This window comes from Phacochoerus africanus, chromosome 6 (assembly GCF_016906955.1).
Source record: "Phacochoerus africanus isolate WHEZ1 chromosome 6, ROS_Pafr_v1, whole genome shotgun sequence".
NCBI lineage: Eukaryota > Metazoa > Chordata > Mammalia > Artiodactyla > Suidae > Phacochoerus > Phacochoerus africanus.
In genome coordinates this window covers 94,484,649-94,502,165 of record NC_062549.1, presented here as the reverse complement: position 1 = coordinate 94,502,165, position 17,517 = coordinate 94,484,649, and the positions used below count along the sequence as shown (strand labels likewise).

The 17,517-nt window shown below is 49.1% G+C and overlaps 2 protein-coding genes and 1 pseudogene across 7 annotated transcripts in view; 2 read left to right on the top strand and 1 right to left on the bottom strand.

Moving 5' to 3' along the window:
• Window positions 1–32: 32 nt before the first annotated feature.
• Window positions 33–4,349, top strand: MSTO1 (misato mitochondrial distribution and morphology regulator 1). 2 transcript variants are annotated; one of them, XM_047784357.1, is made up of 14 exons: window positions 33–179; window positions 291–426; window positions 929–998; window positions 1,083–1,158; window positions 1,428–1,482; window positions 1,569–1,707; window positions 1,863–1,980; window positions 2,057–2,191; window positions 2,297–2,449; window positions 2,886–3,017; window positions 3,091–3,275; window positions 3,477–3,581; window positions 3,673–3,785; window positions 4,085–4,349. In XM_047784357.1, exons 1-14 carry the CDS (start codon window positions 96–98, stop codon window positions 4,297–4,299), a joined length of 1,716 nt encoding a protein of 571 aa, XP_047640313.1. In that variant the 5' UTR covers window positions 33–95; the 3' UTR covers window positions 4,300–4,349. The 2 variants fall into 2 exon arrangements, with proteins under 2 accessions (XP_047640313.1, XP_047640314.1); XM_047784358.1 differs by having other exon boundaries at window positions 3,673–3,789; window positions 4,049–4,227.
• GON4L (gon-4 like) overlaps window positions 3,876–17,517 on the bottom strand; it is an 84,040-nt gene continuing 70,398 nt past the window's right edge. For 4 of the 5 annotated variants that reach the window (XM_047784351.1, XM_047784353.1, XM_047784352.1 and 1 more), the window contains 11 exons: window positions 16,719–16,974; window positions 15,926–16,110; window positions 14,264–14,461; window positions 12,636–12,779; window positions 8,857–9,000; window positions 8,635–8,754; window positions 7,350–7,463; window positions 6,576–6,786; window positions 5,453–6,089; window positions 5,260–5,362; window positions 3,876–4,856 (listed from right to left, as the gene is read on the bottom strand). In XM_047784351.1, the coding sequence (XP_047640307.1) occupies window positions 4,707–4,856; window positions 5,260–5,362; window positions 5,453–6,089; window positions 6,576–6,786; window positions 7,350–7,463; window positions 8,635–8,754; window positions 8,857–9,000; window positions 12,636–12,779; window positions 14,264–14,461; window positions 15,926–16,110; window positions 16,719–16,974 (2,262 nt within the window). In that variant the 3' untranslated portion in view covers window positions 3,876–4,706. Of the gene's footprint in view, window positions 4,857–5,259; window positions 5,363–5,452; window positions 6,090–6,575; window positions 6,787–7,349; window positions 7,489–8,634; window positions 8,755–8,856; window positions 9,001–12,635; window positions 12,780–14,263; window positions 14,462–15,925; window positions 16,111–16,718; window positions 16,975–17,517 lie in introns of those variants that run through there. The other variant, XM_047784355.1, reaches the window with a different exon arrangement.
• On the top strand, window positions 10,197–11,145 carry LOC125130027 (NADH dehydrogenase [ubiquinone] flavoprotein 2, mitochondrial-like; annotated as a pseudogene).

Below are 17,517 nucleotides of genomic sequence, written 5' to 3'. Positions count from 1 at the left end.
AGAATAAGGCCCCCGCCCACAAGCCGGCCGAGCCAATCGGCTAGGAGCAGCGAGTGGGCCGGCAGCTGCCTTGCTGCCGTGTGGAGCCGCGCGGCATGGCGGGCGGGGCCCGGGAGGTGCTCACTTTGCAGTTGGGACATTTTGCGGGTTTCGTGGGAGCGCACTGGTGGAATCAGCAGGTGAGGTCTCTGGGAGGCTGTTCAGCTGAGCCTTTCGGGGTTTCTAGCCCTTCCTTCTGGCCTGTTCCTCTCGCCATCCCTGAGTCCAGTCTTTCCTCTGTGTCTCCGCAGGATGCTGCGCTGTGCAGGCCGACCGATGCTAAGGAGCCGCCAGGAGAGCTGTGTCCTGATGTCCTGTACCGTACCGGCCGGACGTTACACGGCCAAGAGACCTACACGCCGAGACTCATCCTCATGGATCTGAAGGGTGAGGCTGTGGCCGAGGTCGGGCAGTTCCCAATGTTTCCCTTCGTGTGCGGAGTCTCCACCCTTCGTTGACTTCAAGATCCTCGACCCCGACTCTGCTAGACTCAAGGACCAGAGATGAGGAGCCATAGGGAGAGATAACCACAGTATGCCAACACCGAGGGGACGAAAGAACGCAAAACCTTTTTCTGTTCAAGAGCCATCTCTGGGATGGGCTACTATGCCTCTGGACATAGCGGCACTCCCGCAGGACCGCTGGATGTGGTCTTTGCCCAGGTCCCACCGCTAACAATTAAGCTGGGAAGAGAAGGACTGAATCTAGACTCTCCGAGGCAAAAAAAAAAAAAAAAAAAATAATTTTTTTCCAACACATGTATATTCAAAGAAAGCTTGAAAGAGCCAAGTGCTGGAGTGATGGTGACAGCAGGTTGTCAGGTGACCAGACTAGCTGAAGGATGGGAGGGACTCGGCTTTACCTAACATTGCCTGTTATTTTTGTGCAGGTAGTCTGAGCTCCCTAAAACAAGAAGGTGGACTCTACAGAGACAAACAGCTAGATGCTGCAATAGCATGGTATTTGTGACATCTGTGATATTCTGAGAGGACCTGGAGAACTCAGGGACACTGTCACTATGACCAATCTTCAATTTCTTTCAGGCAGGGAAAGCTCACCACACACAAAGAGGAACTCTATCCCAAGAACCCTTATCTCCAGGACCTGATGGGTGCAGAGGTAAGGACCTCTGTCCTCAACTTTTAAACCCAGTGCTACAACCACAGTGCCTCCACTGGGACAGGAAAAAAAAAAAAAGAGAGAGAGAGAGAGAGAATTTTAGTCATCTTAAAATGCCCTAAAATGGTATTTTGGGAAAAAGCCCTTTTTTCTCCTAAAGGACTATGACTATGTGAACAGAAAGGAGGCTTATGTTGTGACCAGCAAAGTGACAGGGGATAAGTCAACTTCTGCCCGAAACTAAATGTAGATTTTCTCATCCCTCCCAGGGAGTGCTGAGTAGTGATGGTATCTGGAGGGTCAAGCCCATTCCCAATGGCAAAGGTGAGACTTCTCAAGACCCTGCAGAATGGGGAAGTGGGAAAAGCAGGACCATGGAGAAAGGTACATTTTTTCTGCTTCTTCTTCAGGCCCCCCACCATTCACCACCACTACAGCTCCAAAACCACTTATCCCCTCAGAGGGCAGCATCAGAGTCTGGTCAGACTTCCTCAGAGTCCATCTCCATCCCCGGAGCATCTGTATGATTCAGAAGTACAACCATGACGGGTATGGGGGGGGCCAGAGGCTGTGAGGCAAGAAGCTGCATCCCCACCAATGTTGGATAAGGCTCTTGAGGCCATAGTCCCTGCCCTCCCCCAAAACAAGAGATCTTGGTGGGGAATGGAAGGGAAGGAGTCCTGGGTTGTGTTACTGCATGGCAGGGAAACAGGTCGCCTGGAGGCTTTTGGCCAAGGGGAGAGTATCCTGAAGGAACCCAAGTACCTGGAAGCGCTGGAGGACAGGCTGCACTTCTATGTGGAGGAGTGTGACTACCTGCAGGTAGCTGCGTGGCACGGTGGGCATGGGGTGGAAGCTTCTCTCATTCTGCCATCTTTCAGCATCCACCTCTCTCCAGGGCTTCCAGGTCCTCTGTGACCTGCACGATGGCTTCTCTGGGGTAGGTGCCAAGGCCGCAGAGTTGCTACAAGACGAGTATTCAGGGCGGGGGATAATAACCTGGGGCCTGCTCCCCGGTCCCTACCATCTTGGGGTGAGTAGTACTTGGGGAAAAGTTAGGGTGAGGAGGGAGAAATGAGGGGATGACAGCCCAGCGAGAAGTTTGCTTAAAACAAACTACTCTCATTTCTTTCATCAGGAGCCCCAGAAAAACATCTACCGTCTCTTAAACACGGCTTTCGGTCTGGTGCACCTGTCTGCTCACAGCTCTCTGGTCTGCCCGTTGTCCTTGGGTGGGAGCCTGGGGCTGCGACCTGAGCCACCTGTCAGCTTCCCTCACCTGCAGTATGATGTAAGGCTCCACACCTCCATGCTCCTGTTCTAACCGAGGCTAGAAACAGGACACCCCACACACTCACCAATTCAGCCTTTATCCATTAATGGCTCTATTCTTTTTTTTTTTTTTTTTGGCCACACTCATGGCACAGGGAAGTTCCAGGGGGCCAGGAATCAAATCTGAGCTGGAACTATGACTTATACCACAGCTGCAGCAATGCCATATCCTTAACCCACTGTGCCACAGCGGGAACTCCCAACTGGCGCTATTCTTGCAGCTTCAGCTTGAACTCAGCTCTCACGTGGCCTCTTAGAACACACTCGTCCAGCCTTGGGCCAAATGCACCCGTTTTGTCCCAAAGCATCCAGGCATCTCTGCCATTACTATTCTGCCTTCACACTTTCTTCCAGGCCCAGAAGGCCAAGTGCTCTTCTCTGTATCCTCTCCACAGGCCGCTCTGCCCTTCCACTGTGGCGCCATCCTGGCTACAGTCCTGGACACAGTCACTGCCCCCTATCGCCTACGTTCCTCACCGGTTTCCATGGTTCATCTGGCTGATATGCTGAACTTCTCTGGGAAAAAGGTAGGAAGCTTTGTGAGGAGCTGGATCAAAGCTAAGCAAAAGCTCTATAACTTGATGTCTTCCTTACCTTTAGGTGGTGACAGCAGGAGCCACCATCCCCTTCCCCTTAGTTCCAAGCCAGTCCCTTCCGGATACCCTGATGCAGTTTGGAGGGGCCACCCCATGGACCCCACTGTCTGCGTGTGGGGATCCCGCTGGAACACGCTGCTTCGCCCAGTCGGTGGTGCTGAGGGGTCTAGAGAGAGCACGTCTCACCAGGTGAGGACCTGTCACACTTGTTTCCCATCCTTTTCTCCCTCATAGCCCTGGAGGTTCTAATGGCACTGCCCTGCCCGTCTTCCCTCTGCCCCACTTAAAAAGACTAAGCATCCTGATCCAGCCGATGGCCTGAGAGCATAATTCTCAGTTTCTCATTCATGCTGCCACAGATTAAAGGTAGTTTTGGCTTTGTTCTGGCAGTCAGCTCGCCCCAGGGACACCTCTGCCCTCCCCGCTCCATGCGTGCGCCACTGGGGAAGAAGTCTTGGCCCAGTACCTAGAGCAGCAGCAGCCTAGAGTCAGGAGGTCAGTATAACGCCTGCTCCTCCTCTCCTCCCAGACCTCAGACCACCCTGGACCTTTTTCTCACTCGGTTGCTACTCTCTTGCCCCTACAGCTCCTCTCATCTGCTGCTGACTCCCTGCAAGGTGGTCCCTCCTTACCCCTACCTCTTCTCCTCAAGCCTTAGCCAGCAGGGTCTGGTTCTGGATGGTCCCCCAACCGGGGCAGGTAAGTAGGAGGTGAAGAAAACCAAGATTTCAAGCATGGGAGAGTTTTCCTATACCCCTTCCTGGATAAAGGTACTTGAAAAGTCCCGGGTACTTTAAACACTCCTTTATTCACTCCAGGGCTCCTGAGAGAAGTAGTCTTCCTCTGGGGTACTGGGAGACAAAGGGGACAGGACACAAAATTTACTGAGTTTACTATACAGTCAAGTCTACCAGATGCCCAGACTTCCCTGTGTGCACGACAGAGTGGGGGTAGAACAAGAGTCCGTTCGCGGGGTTCCCACTGTCCTCCCTCCGCAGCGGTGGAGAGCATCCCAGTGCTTGGGGCCCTCTGCTCCTCTTCATCCTTGAACCGGACCCTGGGAGATTTAGCCAAAGAGCTCGCCAAACTCGACCTGCGGCGCTGGGCCAGCTTCATGGATGCTGGAGTGGAACAGGATGACCTAGAGGAGACGCTGCAGGAGCTACGCAGCCTGGCCCAGTGCTACCAGGGTGGTGACAGCCTCGTGGACTAAAGCCCCAAGGAAAGGAAAGGGCTGCTTTGCAACAACTGCCGGCTGCAGGATGGGACTGGCTACACCAACATACGCGTTCACTACGTTTACAAACACTGTGATCAGGTCACAAAACAATAAATATGTACCATCAGACCAAAAAAAACAAAAGGTAGAAAAGTTGCTGAGTCCCACTCTCCCTCAATGGTCTTTACAAAGGGGATTTCTAAGGTCTTCATAAGAGACACCCAGGAGAGCAGAGCCATCCAACCCCGAGCCTGCCTTCGCCCTTGTCTCTGGCCCCAGCTCCTCCAGCTCTGCATCCAGAGCTCAAGGATTGTACAAGCAAAGTCCCACCACCCTCTCCCCCATCAGGGTGCCTGTCGGGTTCGATCCTGTGCAGGTGACACCGTCACGCTCCCAGGGTCTCACTCATCCAGCTCTTCCTCAGACAGAAGGTCCCCGTGGTCAGAGAGCTGGTCTGTATTACTGGTACTGGTTGCATCGTCCTCGTCCTCGGAGCTGGCCTCGCAGGCTGTGTGGAAGAGCTGCATGAGTTCTCGAAAACGGTGGGAAACCTAGCAGGAGACAAGAAGGCCCACAGTCACCTTTCTTAGTAACATTCTGACATTTACTGGGCGTTATGTACCAGTTTGAACGACCTTGTTTGTGTCACAGAGTAAGGCTGTGAGGGCTGTGTCCTCCTTATAGATAAGGAGACTCAGATCAAGAGGCTACACAAAGTCACATTCTTTCTAAAAACAAACTGAGAATGCAGTCTCTGGGGCTTCCACCTCAATGCAATACCCCTGCTCTTCTCCTGGAGCCACTACTGACCACCCTGGCAAGTCATGACCTTCCTCAGGGCAGACCTTTCCAGCCGCCCATCATCTCTTAGTTGGGCAACCCATCCTCTTCTTGCCAGGCCCTCCGCTTGGTTCCCCTGGAGCTTGACGCTCCAGCAGGGCTCTGCCTCCTTACCTCACTAGGGGTCTTATTTCCCAGCTGCTGGGAGATGATGCTAAAAGTCTGCGGCTGGGCTCCTTGCTCCTGGCACATGGTCAGAATCACACGGTCAGCTTCCCTGTAAGCCACATATGGTGACTCATTTAGATCAGTGACATGAGCAACTTCCGTGTGCCTCCAAACACACATATCACCCGTCCCCACCTACCTTGTCCACAGGACAACCTTTTCCCCAGTGGAGCTGACCTTGCTGTTGTTGGCACATACTGTAGCTTCTGTGGCCTTTGGCTGCGGCTCCCCTGCTGGACCCTTGCCCTGTATTCCACTATCTTTAGCCAAACCCCCTCTGGGGGCTTTGGGAGAAGTGTCTGAGGTGTCAGTCCCTGATGATGATGACTCGTGGACAGGGGACACCCTGTCTGCTGTCGTCGTTGTCGTCCCAGCTCTGCTGGAAGGCAGCCAGCTCTCTGGAGTATCTGGTTTCCCAGACACCTGTCTTCTCCCTAAGTCTCCGGTCCTTGAGGAGTCAGGACTCGGGAAGGAAGCAGGGGGTTCAACAGTCCCAGGCAATTTCTCTGTCTCCGAAGCATCCCAGACCAGCAGGGGAGCTTCTGACTCTCCCCCTGCCGCAGGGCCCTCCTCCTCAATCTGAGGCCTGGAGGCTGCCTTAGGGCAGGAGAGAGCCTCGGGCCCAGCCTGGTCACTCCCGGCAGCGTACAGCACAGTTTCCGTGGTGGAGGGAAGCTGGGGGGTCTCTGGTGAGCAGGGCGGTGGGCCATCCAGGAGGAGCTGGTCTGTAAAAGTCATTTCTTGAGGGGACAGCAAAGCGCTCCCTACTGCCAATCCTGTTTAGGAGGAAAATAAGGATCTAAGGGTATGGAAGAGGGTCACGATACACCGAGTTACCACAGGGTCACTCTGGCAGAGCTACTGTGACCAAGTTCTAATGTAGGCGAGTAAGGTGAGGGTGTGGCCAGAGTCGCTTATGGAAAGGTATAGAGTCCAACTCCCAAAGCTGAGCATGGCTGAGTCTTTGAACACAGAGCAACGCAGACCACAGAGGATCTGGAGATACAGGGGAGGGGCTGGTGAATGGGAATGCAGAAGAAAATGCTGAATCATGCGGACTGGTAGTGCTCTTGAGGTCTCAGGAGAGAAAATTAGGGCTGAACAGGAGAAGGGTTTCCTATTGGCTTATCAGTAAAAGAGGTGGGAGTCCATCCCTGAAAAGACCACGGTTTATCCAGGCTCACAGATGTTCTTGCTTTTAGTATGTGAGAATGAGACAGAAATAAAGGAAGAAAGGCTGGGTTGTCAATCGAATCACTCACCTGGAACAGGCATCTCTTCCCTTCTGGTACTCCTGCCAGTCCTGCTCTGGGACGCCTCAATGCTTTCTCGCTCCTCTGGGGCTTCCTCCTCCATCGCGTCCTTGCCCTGCCCAGCTTCCTTAGCACCAGGCATGGGACTGGCCTCTCGGTGGGGGCTGTTGCCCACCGACTCATGGGGCTCCTTGCTCTTGTAGGATTTGCTGTCGCAGACCTGCAGGGATGGCCTTCTGGGTCAAGGGTCTCCTGACCTCTTTTGTCTTAGGGACCGACCAAGGAGAGCAGCTCTGCCATGATGCTCAGCCGGTCAACCAAAAGGTTGCCGGCTCCAAAGACTTTAAATGGCCCTAAACAAAGTGCTGGATTCTACCATGCCTCCTCCAACTGAAGACTTTATTTTTACTGCCAACCAATCATGTTCTAGAGAACCAGTATCACCTTCAGTCTGTTTTCCTCACACAGGGAAACAGATGAACTGGTTGACATTTTTTCCCAATTTCACAAGCTTTACCTCTAAGATTCTCTTTAAAAAGCAAAATCCATTATATATGTTTAAAATATTCTATTTATTTTGCATCTACACAAAGATTCTACAAAATGAATATTCTATTTTGCATCTACATGTGTGTGCATTCTGCTCATGATTTATCCACGTGTAATCTTTTTAGGAATTCAATGAGGTGCACATCGGTGGTAGCAAACAAGACCTCAAACAGCAAGGCAACCCGGAGGCTGCCCTGGGCGGCGGATCCCCCTCCGTGTCAGTTCCCTCCTCACCTTGCTGTTGCAGTGGCTGCAACTTCTCCTTTTGCTCTTCTTCAGCTTGGAATCAGGGCCTCCGTCATGGCAGGAGCAGGCACAGTCCTTGGCCCCATCTGGCCACTCAGCCTCCTAAGAGATACCTGGGCTTGGTTAGCTGCCAAGCATTTTTGGTACGGAGAGAGGAAGCTAAGTTGTGAGCCATCTGCACAAGCCGGCCCCCACCCCTTCCTCCCGCTTTCTTTCTGTTTTATTACACACCATCTCTCCATGTTGCCTGGGGAAATGAACGCCCAAACTCAATTAAAGCCTATTATGAATCCCTGAAACAATCCTTAAAGGACCCAGAGACTGACATATCCCAATTGCCCAGATGTTTCAAGAAATATTTAAGTGAAATACAATCTGGAGCAAAATCCCTGGAGAGCTCCGTCATGAGATACAATCAACTACTCACTCGTCTGTCTGTGTTTCTGTCTCCCTGTGCCTGGAGCTCTCCCCTCTCTTCCAATCCCCTTGAGAGAGGGCTTTGTACATATGGAAGGCTCACTCAATGATACTCTCTGTTCAATAAACCCAAGACATAAGTACCATTATTATCCCCATTGACAATGAAGAAACTGCAACAAAGAGAGATTAAATCAACTGCCCAAGGTTACTTAGTTAACTAAGAAGCAGTTTTCCCCAAGAAAGAGTACAAGACATATAGAAAAGGGACAGGGATTGAAAAGACTACTTCTTGAAGAGCAACAGAGAACAGTGAGTACGAGCAGATTCTGGGGCCAGACAACCTGGGCTCAGATGCCAGCACTGCTCCTTATTAAATATGAGACCCTGGCAATGGCCGCTCTCTGCACTTCAGTTTCCTCTTCTGTAAAATGCAAACAGGAGCAATCTTTTCATAGGAGAAGAATTTCATGGGAGAATTAAATGAGGGAATATACATGATAACTTTGTAACAGAGCTAGGAATCAGATGTTGTCATTATGATTAAAATGAGGGACTCCTGGTTCTATTTTTTGGCATCAACAGAAAGGACGAAGACCCAAGGGAAAGGAACAGCTCTGAGCTGGAGAGAAACAGATCCTCCCAGTGAGGCAGTCATGTCTGGGGCCTCTTCAGCAGCTGCACGGCTCTTCCCATGAACTCTGAGTGTCCCCAGCAGCCTGACCTTTGGTTCCTGCTCCATGACTGCCTCAGACCACAGAGGCACTGCACCACACTGAGCCAGAGAACCATTTGGCCAGAAAACTCAAGGCCCGATTCCTGAAAACTGGATAAAATCCCCAACAACCTGGTGTACCTTATCATGATTTTGGACCCCGATCTCTTTTCTTCTTTTGTTCTTGGAGGCTGTGGGAATCTTGGGAGGTTCCTCTTCCTCTTCCACATCAGGCAGGGCCACTTCTTCAAAGCCATCAAACTGGGGAGGAGTTGGTGCCACTCAACACAGACTCTGGGCAGACAGCCCTCCTACACATGGCCCTTCCCCTTCACAACCCTGCTATAGCCTCAGGGCCTGTACCTCATACTCCTTCTCCTCAGTCCAATTGATCTCTTCGAAATCACCCATCCGGCTAGCTGCTGGGCGCAGATGGTCAAAGAAGATGGAAAACTCATCCTGTAGGTGGTCATGGCCCTTGAGGAGCTGCCACATCTGTGTCTTGAGCTGGGGAGAGTTGGAGAGGGAAAGATGAAGTCTTTAGGGCCTTTCCAGGCCGCCAATCCAAATCAGTCCCATATACTTCTGAGTGTTACTCCAGGTTAGCTGGGACACACACAGAAGCTTCTTCTTTTTTTTTTTTTTTTTTTTGGTCTTTTTAGGGCCACAGCCACAGCATATGGAGGTTCCCAGGCTAGGGATTGAATCAGAGCTGAGGTGCTGGCCTACACCACAGCCACAGCAATGCCAGATTCGAGCTGCATCTGCAACCTACACCACAGCTCACGGCAACGCCAGATCCCTAACCCACAGAGCAAGCCAAGGATCAAAGCTTCGTCCTCATGGATATTACTCAGATTCATTTCTGCTAAGCCAAGATGGGAACTCCAGAGGCCTCTCTTTGATAACTAAGAATTCTTAAAATTTTCCTCCCTCTTGCTTGCCTACACGGGAGGGGTACAGGCATACCTCACTTTAGTAAACTTTGATTTAGTGCACCTCACAGATACAATGTTTTTTTCCAAACTGAAGGTTCACACAACCTTGCATCGAGCAAATCCATCAGCACCATTTTTCCAACAGCATTTGCTCACTTCATGTCTCTGTGTCACATTTTGGTAATTCTCACAAATATTTCAAACTTGTTTATTTTATTTTATTGTCTTTTTTAGGACCGCACCGGCAGCATATGGAGGTTCCCAGTCTAGGGGTCCAATCGGAGCCACAGCTGCTGGCCTACACCACAGCAATAGCAATACAGGATCTGAGCCTCGTCTTCGACCTACACCACAGCTCATGGCAACGCTGGATCCTTAACCCACTAAGCAAAGCCAGGGATCAAACCTGCGTCCTCATGGATGCTAATCAGATTCATTTCCACTGAGCCACGAGGGGAACTCCCTATTATTATATTTCTTGTGGTGATCTGTGATCAGTGATCTTTGATGTCACTACTGCAATTGTTTTGGAGCACCAGGAACCTCACCCATATGATACCGTGAACTCAACTGCTAAATGCTGTGTGTGTTCAGACTGCTCCACTGCCAAGAGTGTTCCCCCATCCCTCTCCCTCTCCTTGGGCCTTGTTATTTTGTGAGACATACAATATTGAAATTAGGCCATTTAATAACCCTACAATAGCCTCTAAGTGTTTCAGTGAAAAGAAGCGTCACACATCTGTCATTTTAAATCAAAAGCTAGAAATGATGAAGCTTAGTGGGGAAGGCATGTTGAAAGCCGAGACAAGCCAAAAAGTAGGCCTCCTGTGCTATGCACTTGGCCACGTTGTGAATGCAAAGGAAAAGTTCCTGAAGGAAGTTAAAAGGGCTACGCCAGTCCTCTCCACGGTGCTCCAAGCCTGGGCGGAGGGCCTCACCGCCCAGTGGGGAAAACATGTAAGGAATCTGCATAAGACAGCTGTGCAGAATGGAGCTGGAGGAGTCTCATTTGTGAACTCTGAGAGGTAACATATTAAGGGATCCAGTTCTGTGTTCACCATACATAAAAACATTAACATTAAACATTAATATTATCAGGAGATGCTTCTGAGAATAACCCAAATACTCCATTTGATTTCAAACTGTAAGAGGATAGAGGCAATTGTTAAAAACTACCCAGAAGGGCATAAAGCAGCCGCTGTGGTTCCAGTTTTGGATTTAACCCAAAGACACAATGGATGGCTGCCCATCTCTGCTATGAACAAGGTGGGAGAAGTTTTACAAGTATCTCCAATGAGAGTATATGAAGCAGCAACTTTTCATACAATGTATAATCGAGAGCAAGTTGGAAAGTATACTCAAGCCTGCAGCACTATGCCTACTGGGTTCCAAAACCCTGACGGCATCTCGAAGGCCATTCAGAAAAGGCTTGGAATAAAGGTGGGAGAGACTATATCTGACAAAGCTTTTCATTCTTATAGAAGTGGAATATTTAGGGGCCTGTGTAAACAGACCAATGGTTCAAATAAATGACAGCTACTATGAGGATATGACACCTAAGGACACTGAACAAATTACTGATGAACTCAAGGCTGGCAAAATCCCCAAACCTGGGCCAAGGAGTGGACACTTCTCTTGTGAGCCAGCTGAGGGTCTTACCTCTTTGACTGAACCATCTAAAGGACCTGGCTTTGATATGCAAACAGACCTTTAATTTATATTCAACTATAAATATGTCACTGGAGAAATAAAAGGGGAGGCCTATTCCAGCAAACACATGAATAATAAAAAAAGCAAAAGAGCCTTGAAGCTTGAAGCTGTAGTGCAACAGAATCCAACTAATATCCATGAGGATGTGGGTTCGATTCCTGGCCTTGCTCAGTGGGTCAGGGATCCGATTTTGCTACCAGCTGGGGTGTAGATCACAAATGAGGCTTGGATCCCATGATGCTTGGCTGTGGCCAGCAGCTGTGGCTCTGACTCGACCCCTGACCTGGGAACTTCCATATGGTGAAAGTGTGGCCCTATAAAGCAAAAAAAAAAAAAAAGAGAGAGAGAGAAAGAGAGAGGGAGGGCCTTAGTGCTGATAGGGAAAAAGTTTACTGCTCCAGACAGAAAAAACAAGCAAAAGAATAAGAATTAAAAGGGGAGCCTGAAGCTGGGGTTCAATTGCTGCAATTCCATGACAAAACTTAAATGGAAAAGGAGTTACTTCTTACAGATGAACAAAGAAAGTGGTTTCTTGAGATGGCATCTATTCCTGGCGAAGACACTGTGAAGATTGTTGAAATGGCATCAAAGGATTTAGAATATTACCTAAGCTTAGTTGCTAAAGCAGCAGTAGGGCTTTGTGACGACTGACTCCAATTTTGAAAGTTCTATCATTAAGTGCTATCAAACAACACTGCATGCTATAGAGATACTGCGTGTGAAGGGAGAGCCAATCAATGGGGCAAATTCCATTGTTGTTTTATTTTAAAAAACTGCTACAACCACCCCAACCTTTAGCAACCACTACCCTGATCAGTCAGCACCATCAACACTGAGGCAAGACCCTTCAGCAGCAAAAAGATTACAACTAGATAAAGACTTTTTAAAAACTGAAGAACAGCTGATTTACAGATGGTAACCATTTTAAAATTAATGTGTGTACATTTCTTTAAAGTATTAATGCTTTTGCACACTTAAGAGACTATATTATAGTATAACCATAACTTTTAAATGCACTGGAAAACCCAAAAGTTCCTTGACTTGCTTTGTTGCAATAATTCACTTTACTGCGGTGGTCTGGAACCGAACCTGCAGTATCTCCAAGGTGTGCCTGTATTATTAACAGGTTTGATTCTAATGATACCACCTTATCGCTGCCTTGCTGATCTCTAGGGTCAGGCACTAACTCAAGTGGAGCAAGGAGGCATGCCCCTCCCCACTGCCTGGCACCATCACCTCCTTCCTTGAACTCTGTTCCCAGGGCACTGATGGCATTCTTGAGCCCGCGAGGAGTGGTCAGGCTCTGGTTTCAGGTGGCAACCATCCCCTATCCCAGTGCTTTATGTGTTAGGTAAGCCTGAAAGTTCCATGCCTTCTTCATCTCCTCCAGAAAGTCCACTGCTCAGAAGGAAGAGGACATGGAAGAGGTTAAGGAGACGGGAAGGGCCTAAAGCCCAGGTAACGATGGAAAGGAAGCGAAACAGCTAAGAGCACCTCAGTGATCTCCTGGGGCAAGCAGTCTGCACAGCTCTGGAGGACCTTGATAATCTTCTGGTGGTGTGAGGGGTTCTCTGCAAAGCAAATTTCCAGCTGCCGAAGAAACTTGCGACTCTTCTCAAAAGCCTGCTGCTCCTCAAACTGCCAGAGAGGAAAGAGAGCAAAAGAGTCACTTATACAGTTTGAGCAGGACATGTGGGTTCCCAGTGTAAGAACCGAGAAAAATGTGCTGGGGGCGTGGGGGATGACAAGGCTCTGGTTGACAACTCTGAGGTGTTTTTTTTTTTTTTTAAAGACCAAGCATCAGAGTTCCCATCGTGGCTCAGCAGAAACGAATCTATCGATGAGGATACAGGTTCGATCCCTGGCCTTGCTCAGTGGATTAAGGATTCAGCATTGCTGTGAGCTAAGCTAAGGTGTAGGTCACAGACGAGGCTCGGATCTGGCATTGTTGTGGCTGTGGTGTAGATGGGAGCCTGGGAACTTTCACATCCCATGGGTGCAGCCCCAAAAAGACACACACACCCAAAAAACACCCAAGCATTTATCCACCTTGGGTCACTGGGGTCTATCAAACCAAGATAACTAACATCTTCTTGAATGAAAGATTCCAGAGCTCTATATCTCAGGTTGTTTACTGTGTCATGGATTGTGAGATCAGATACATTTCACCGTTTGCAAGGAATTTTCCCATATATACTCATTTGATCCTTATAATGATACAGGAAGAGAGGATTATGCATAATCATCTCATTATCATTTAACTGCTTTAAGACTATCAGAATAATCTCATTATATCCTTAATTCTTGTGTTTATCTGTCATGACAAGAAACCCAGAACTACTGGGCTATTCCTCATGCTCAGACACATTCTCCCAGACCACCATGTATAAAACTGCAACATTATCACTATACACCACATTTTACTGTTTATATATTTTTATAATTTTCACAATATATATTTATAGTGTATAGATCTTACTCTTTATCACCTGACTTTCCCCATGAGAATGTAAGCTCCATGAGGGCAAAGATTTTAGTCTTTTATAATTACTACATTCCTAGTACCTATAACTTGGCCTGACACATAGTAGGCATTCAATAAATATCTGCTGAGGAGTTCCCGTCATGGCTCAGCAGTAAATGAACCCGACTAGTATCCATGAGGATGCGGGTTCAGTCCCTGGCCTCGTTCAGTGGGTTAAGGATCCAGCACTGCCATGAACTGTGCTGTAGGCTGCAGACTCGGCTCAGATTCTGTGTTGCTGTGGCTGCGGCGTAGGCCAACAGCTGTAACTCCGATTCAACCTCTAAACAGGGAACCTCCATATGCTGTGGGTGTGGCCCTAAAAAGACCAAAAAAAAACAAACAAAAAAAAAATTTACTGAATGAATGAATGCCCATTTCACAACAGTGCGGAGTACAAGGAAACCCCCTCATTCTACAGGTAAAGAAAATGAGAGAGCACAGTTGGGAAGGAGGAGGCTCCTGTGACCGTGGGCGAGGGGAAGGCTATCTAACTGGAAGCAGCCAGAAGACTGGAACAATGCTGATGAACAGTGTTCAATCCCAGTCTTGCTCTGACCCAGGAATCCCTGTGCGCTATCTTTGACCTTCTACTTACTAATCCACAGGCCAGAGCTTGCTCAGGCAACAGGAAAGCAGCAAAGTCCTTCAACAGCTGAGGCCAGTCTTGGAGCAGAATTTGTAGGCTCTTGTAGAGATCCACGGCTGTCTGCCTCTGAGTACTTGACTCAAATTCATAGATGACCTGAAGGAAGTCCTCATACTTGCCGGGGATATGTTGCAGGGCTTCACGGACCTATATAGGAGGATTTTCAATCATAAATATCCTTCCTCTGGGCTCCAACAAGAAATAATGGGGAGTTCCCGTCATGGCTCAGTGATTAACGAATCTGACTAGGAACGATGAGGTTGCGGGTTCAATCTCTGGCCTCGCTCAGTGGGTTAAGGATCTGGCATTGCCGTGAGCTGTGGTGTAGGTTGCAGACACGGCTCGGATCTGGCATTGCTGCGGCTGTGGTGTAGGCCGGCTGCTACAGCTCCAATTAGACCCCTAGCCTGGGACCCTCCATGTGCTGCGGGTGCGGCCCTGGAAAAGACCAAAAAACAAACAAACAAAAAAACCAACAACAACAAAAAAAAGAAACAATGGTACAGAGGGAGGAAGAGAAGGAGTTACTGCTAGAGAGCTCTAGAATTACCCTCTGACAGGTCTAAGATCTAACTGTTGATGGAAGACATAGAGCCATGAGCAAGGCGCGGTTCCTTTTCTGGCAGTGGGCAAAAGAAAAACCTTCATTTTCCAGGGATCACAGCCCTACTCATAAAATCAGGTAAGCTTTTCTCTCCTTACTGACTTCAGTTCCGTTTTGAAACAGATAAGGAGCGCTTGGTATGTATATTTCAGCAAGTTACCATCTGAGGGTAAATAACACATAAATTGGGAATATTAGTAAAATATGTAAAATATTAGAAGAAAAACCCTGACTATCACTGTTTTGGTTTTTTAGGTTTTTGGGGTTTTTATTTGGTCTTTTTAGGGCCACACCCGCACGGCATATGGAGGTTCCCAGGCTAGGGGTTGAATTGGAGCTGCAGCTGCCGGCCTACACCACAGCCACAGCAACATGGGATCCAAGCTGCGTCTGTGACCTACACCACAGCTCATGGCAACACCGGATCCTTAACCCACTGAGTGAGGCCAGGGATCGAACCCACATCCTCATGGATACTAGTCAGGTTCAATACCGCTGAAGCCACCATGGGAACCCCCTATCACTGTTACCTCTCTGCTCTGCAGGGGGGATAAAGGAATCAGCTGGTTACCAAAAGAATGACATAGGGACCACTACCAGGAACAGGGTGGTTCCTGTCTCTGAAGATCACTGAGGTCCACTCCCTGGCCAGTGTACCAAAACAAAGGCCTTTCTTCTCAAGCCAAGGGCTCAGTAAAGGTCCTTCTTAGCCAACCCAGTGAAGCCACAATCTCTCAGTGATGATGGAGGAATTATCATTTCCCAATTTCTGGGTAATAGAAGGGTGATATGCTAAGGCAGCAATAATAGATCTGCTTATGACTGAACTCTGTGTTCTTGTGCTTCTCTCACACAGTTCTTTCGGTAATTCCAGGAAAGCAAAGGCAGGGGCAAAGAAGGCTGTTGTACAGCCTGAAAAGCAGACTTCATTTCAAAGAGCCCTCCCTTGAAGGAGAAGCAGTCTCATTCAGAGGGACGGGCAGGAAGAGGAAGCAGCATTTGCCTACCCTGGTCAGATACGCCTGAGCAAAGGCCAAATCCTTCTGCTCCCTGAGTGGGTCCCGCTCGAGGATGTCCTCATCATACAGCAACAGCAGCTTGGAGGTGTCCTTGCTGGCCCGGGCCCGACTGCCCCGCTTGCTGCGAGCTCGATGATTGCTCCGGCCTTTTCCAGCAGCTTTGATGCTCTCTCCTTGGAGTACATGTGAAAATGACTGTTTCTCCCTTCCTGCAACCTCTACTCTTCCCAGCCCTCCGCATGGATTACCCTCCACCCCAATCCAAATCTCAGTCAATGTCATGGAGCAACTTGGGGGAAAATGGTATGAGAGGCACTGCTGACTCTGTCAAGTTAGCTCTCTGCAGAGTCGGCAACAAAACTGCATTAACTGGGATAATAACGAGCTATTTAGCTACTGCATATTGAAAACGGAAGTCTAAAGAGCGAGTATGGTCTGATGTTGGGCACCCAAGGGACTAGATGTCTTGGTGAGAAACAGGTAGCGCTTTCTGAAATAAACATAGCTCTTGGCCCATGCATGATAGATGAGTCAAGAACCAGTATGAAAACTTGCATGATCTAAGCAGCTAATGAGAGTCAAATTTAAAATTGCTGAGCAGCTCTCCTCTGCAACAGCACCACGTTAAACACCTGTTTGGGGGAAGGGTGACTGGCAGGGGGGTATCCAGAGGATTTCCTCTGGAAACCGGCACCTGTTTTACAAGCTGGCTACTCTGCACTTGTCCCTGAGACAGTGAGGCCACCTGAGACCTTCCCCGGTTCAGGCTTGCCCAACTCACCTGGTGGGGTCCTGCTGGTCTCCACTTCTGGGGCAGTCTTGGGAGAGGTGAAGGTAGTAGGAGGCTTCTCAGCAGGGTCTCCAATGGCTTCGTCCGTCATTTCATCCTCTTTCTGCAGGCTTTCCATTCCTTCTGCTTCTTCTTCCTCTTCTTCCTCTGGCTCGGAATTCTCTTCCTGGGAGTTCTCTTCCTCCGACTCACCCTCCTGACTCATGCGTCTTTCAGATGCGAGCCAAGTCAGTTTCTCCATGGTTTCCTGCAACCCCCCATCAAAGTGTTCATGAGGGCTGTAATGGCTCATCAGGTGCTGACTGCACAGTTTTCAGGGAGGAACTAAGGTTAATCAATTAGTCGGGGTGGGGTGGGGGTGGGAGGCAGATGTGTCTTGAAAGGGCTACCTCAACCATGAAGATAACTTTCCTTTGCCAGGGTCCATACTTTTTTTTTTTTTTTGTCTTTTTGCTATTTCTTGGGCCGCTCCCGCAGCATATGGAGGTTCCCAAGCTAGGGGTCCAGTCGGAGCTTCAGCCACCGGCCTATGCCAGAGCCATAGCAACAGTGGATCCGAGCCGTGTCTGCAGCCTACACCACAGCTCATGGCAACGCCGGATCGTTAACCCACTGAGCAAGGGCAGGGACCGAACCCGCAACCTCATGGTTCCTAGTCGGATTCGTTAACCACTGCGCCACGATGGGAACTCCAGGTCCATACTTTTGACTTTTTTTTCATTTAAATTGTGCACAGGTGATTCAATTTGAAGTTTAAATGAAATTTAAATCAATTATAGAAAAAAATTTC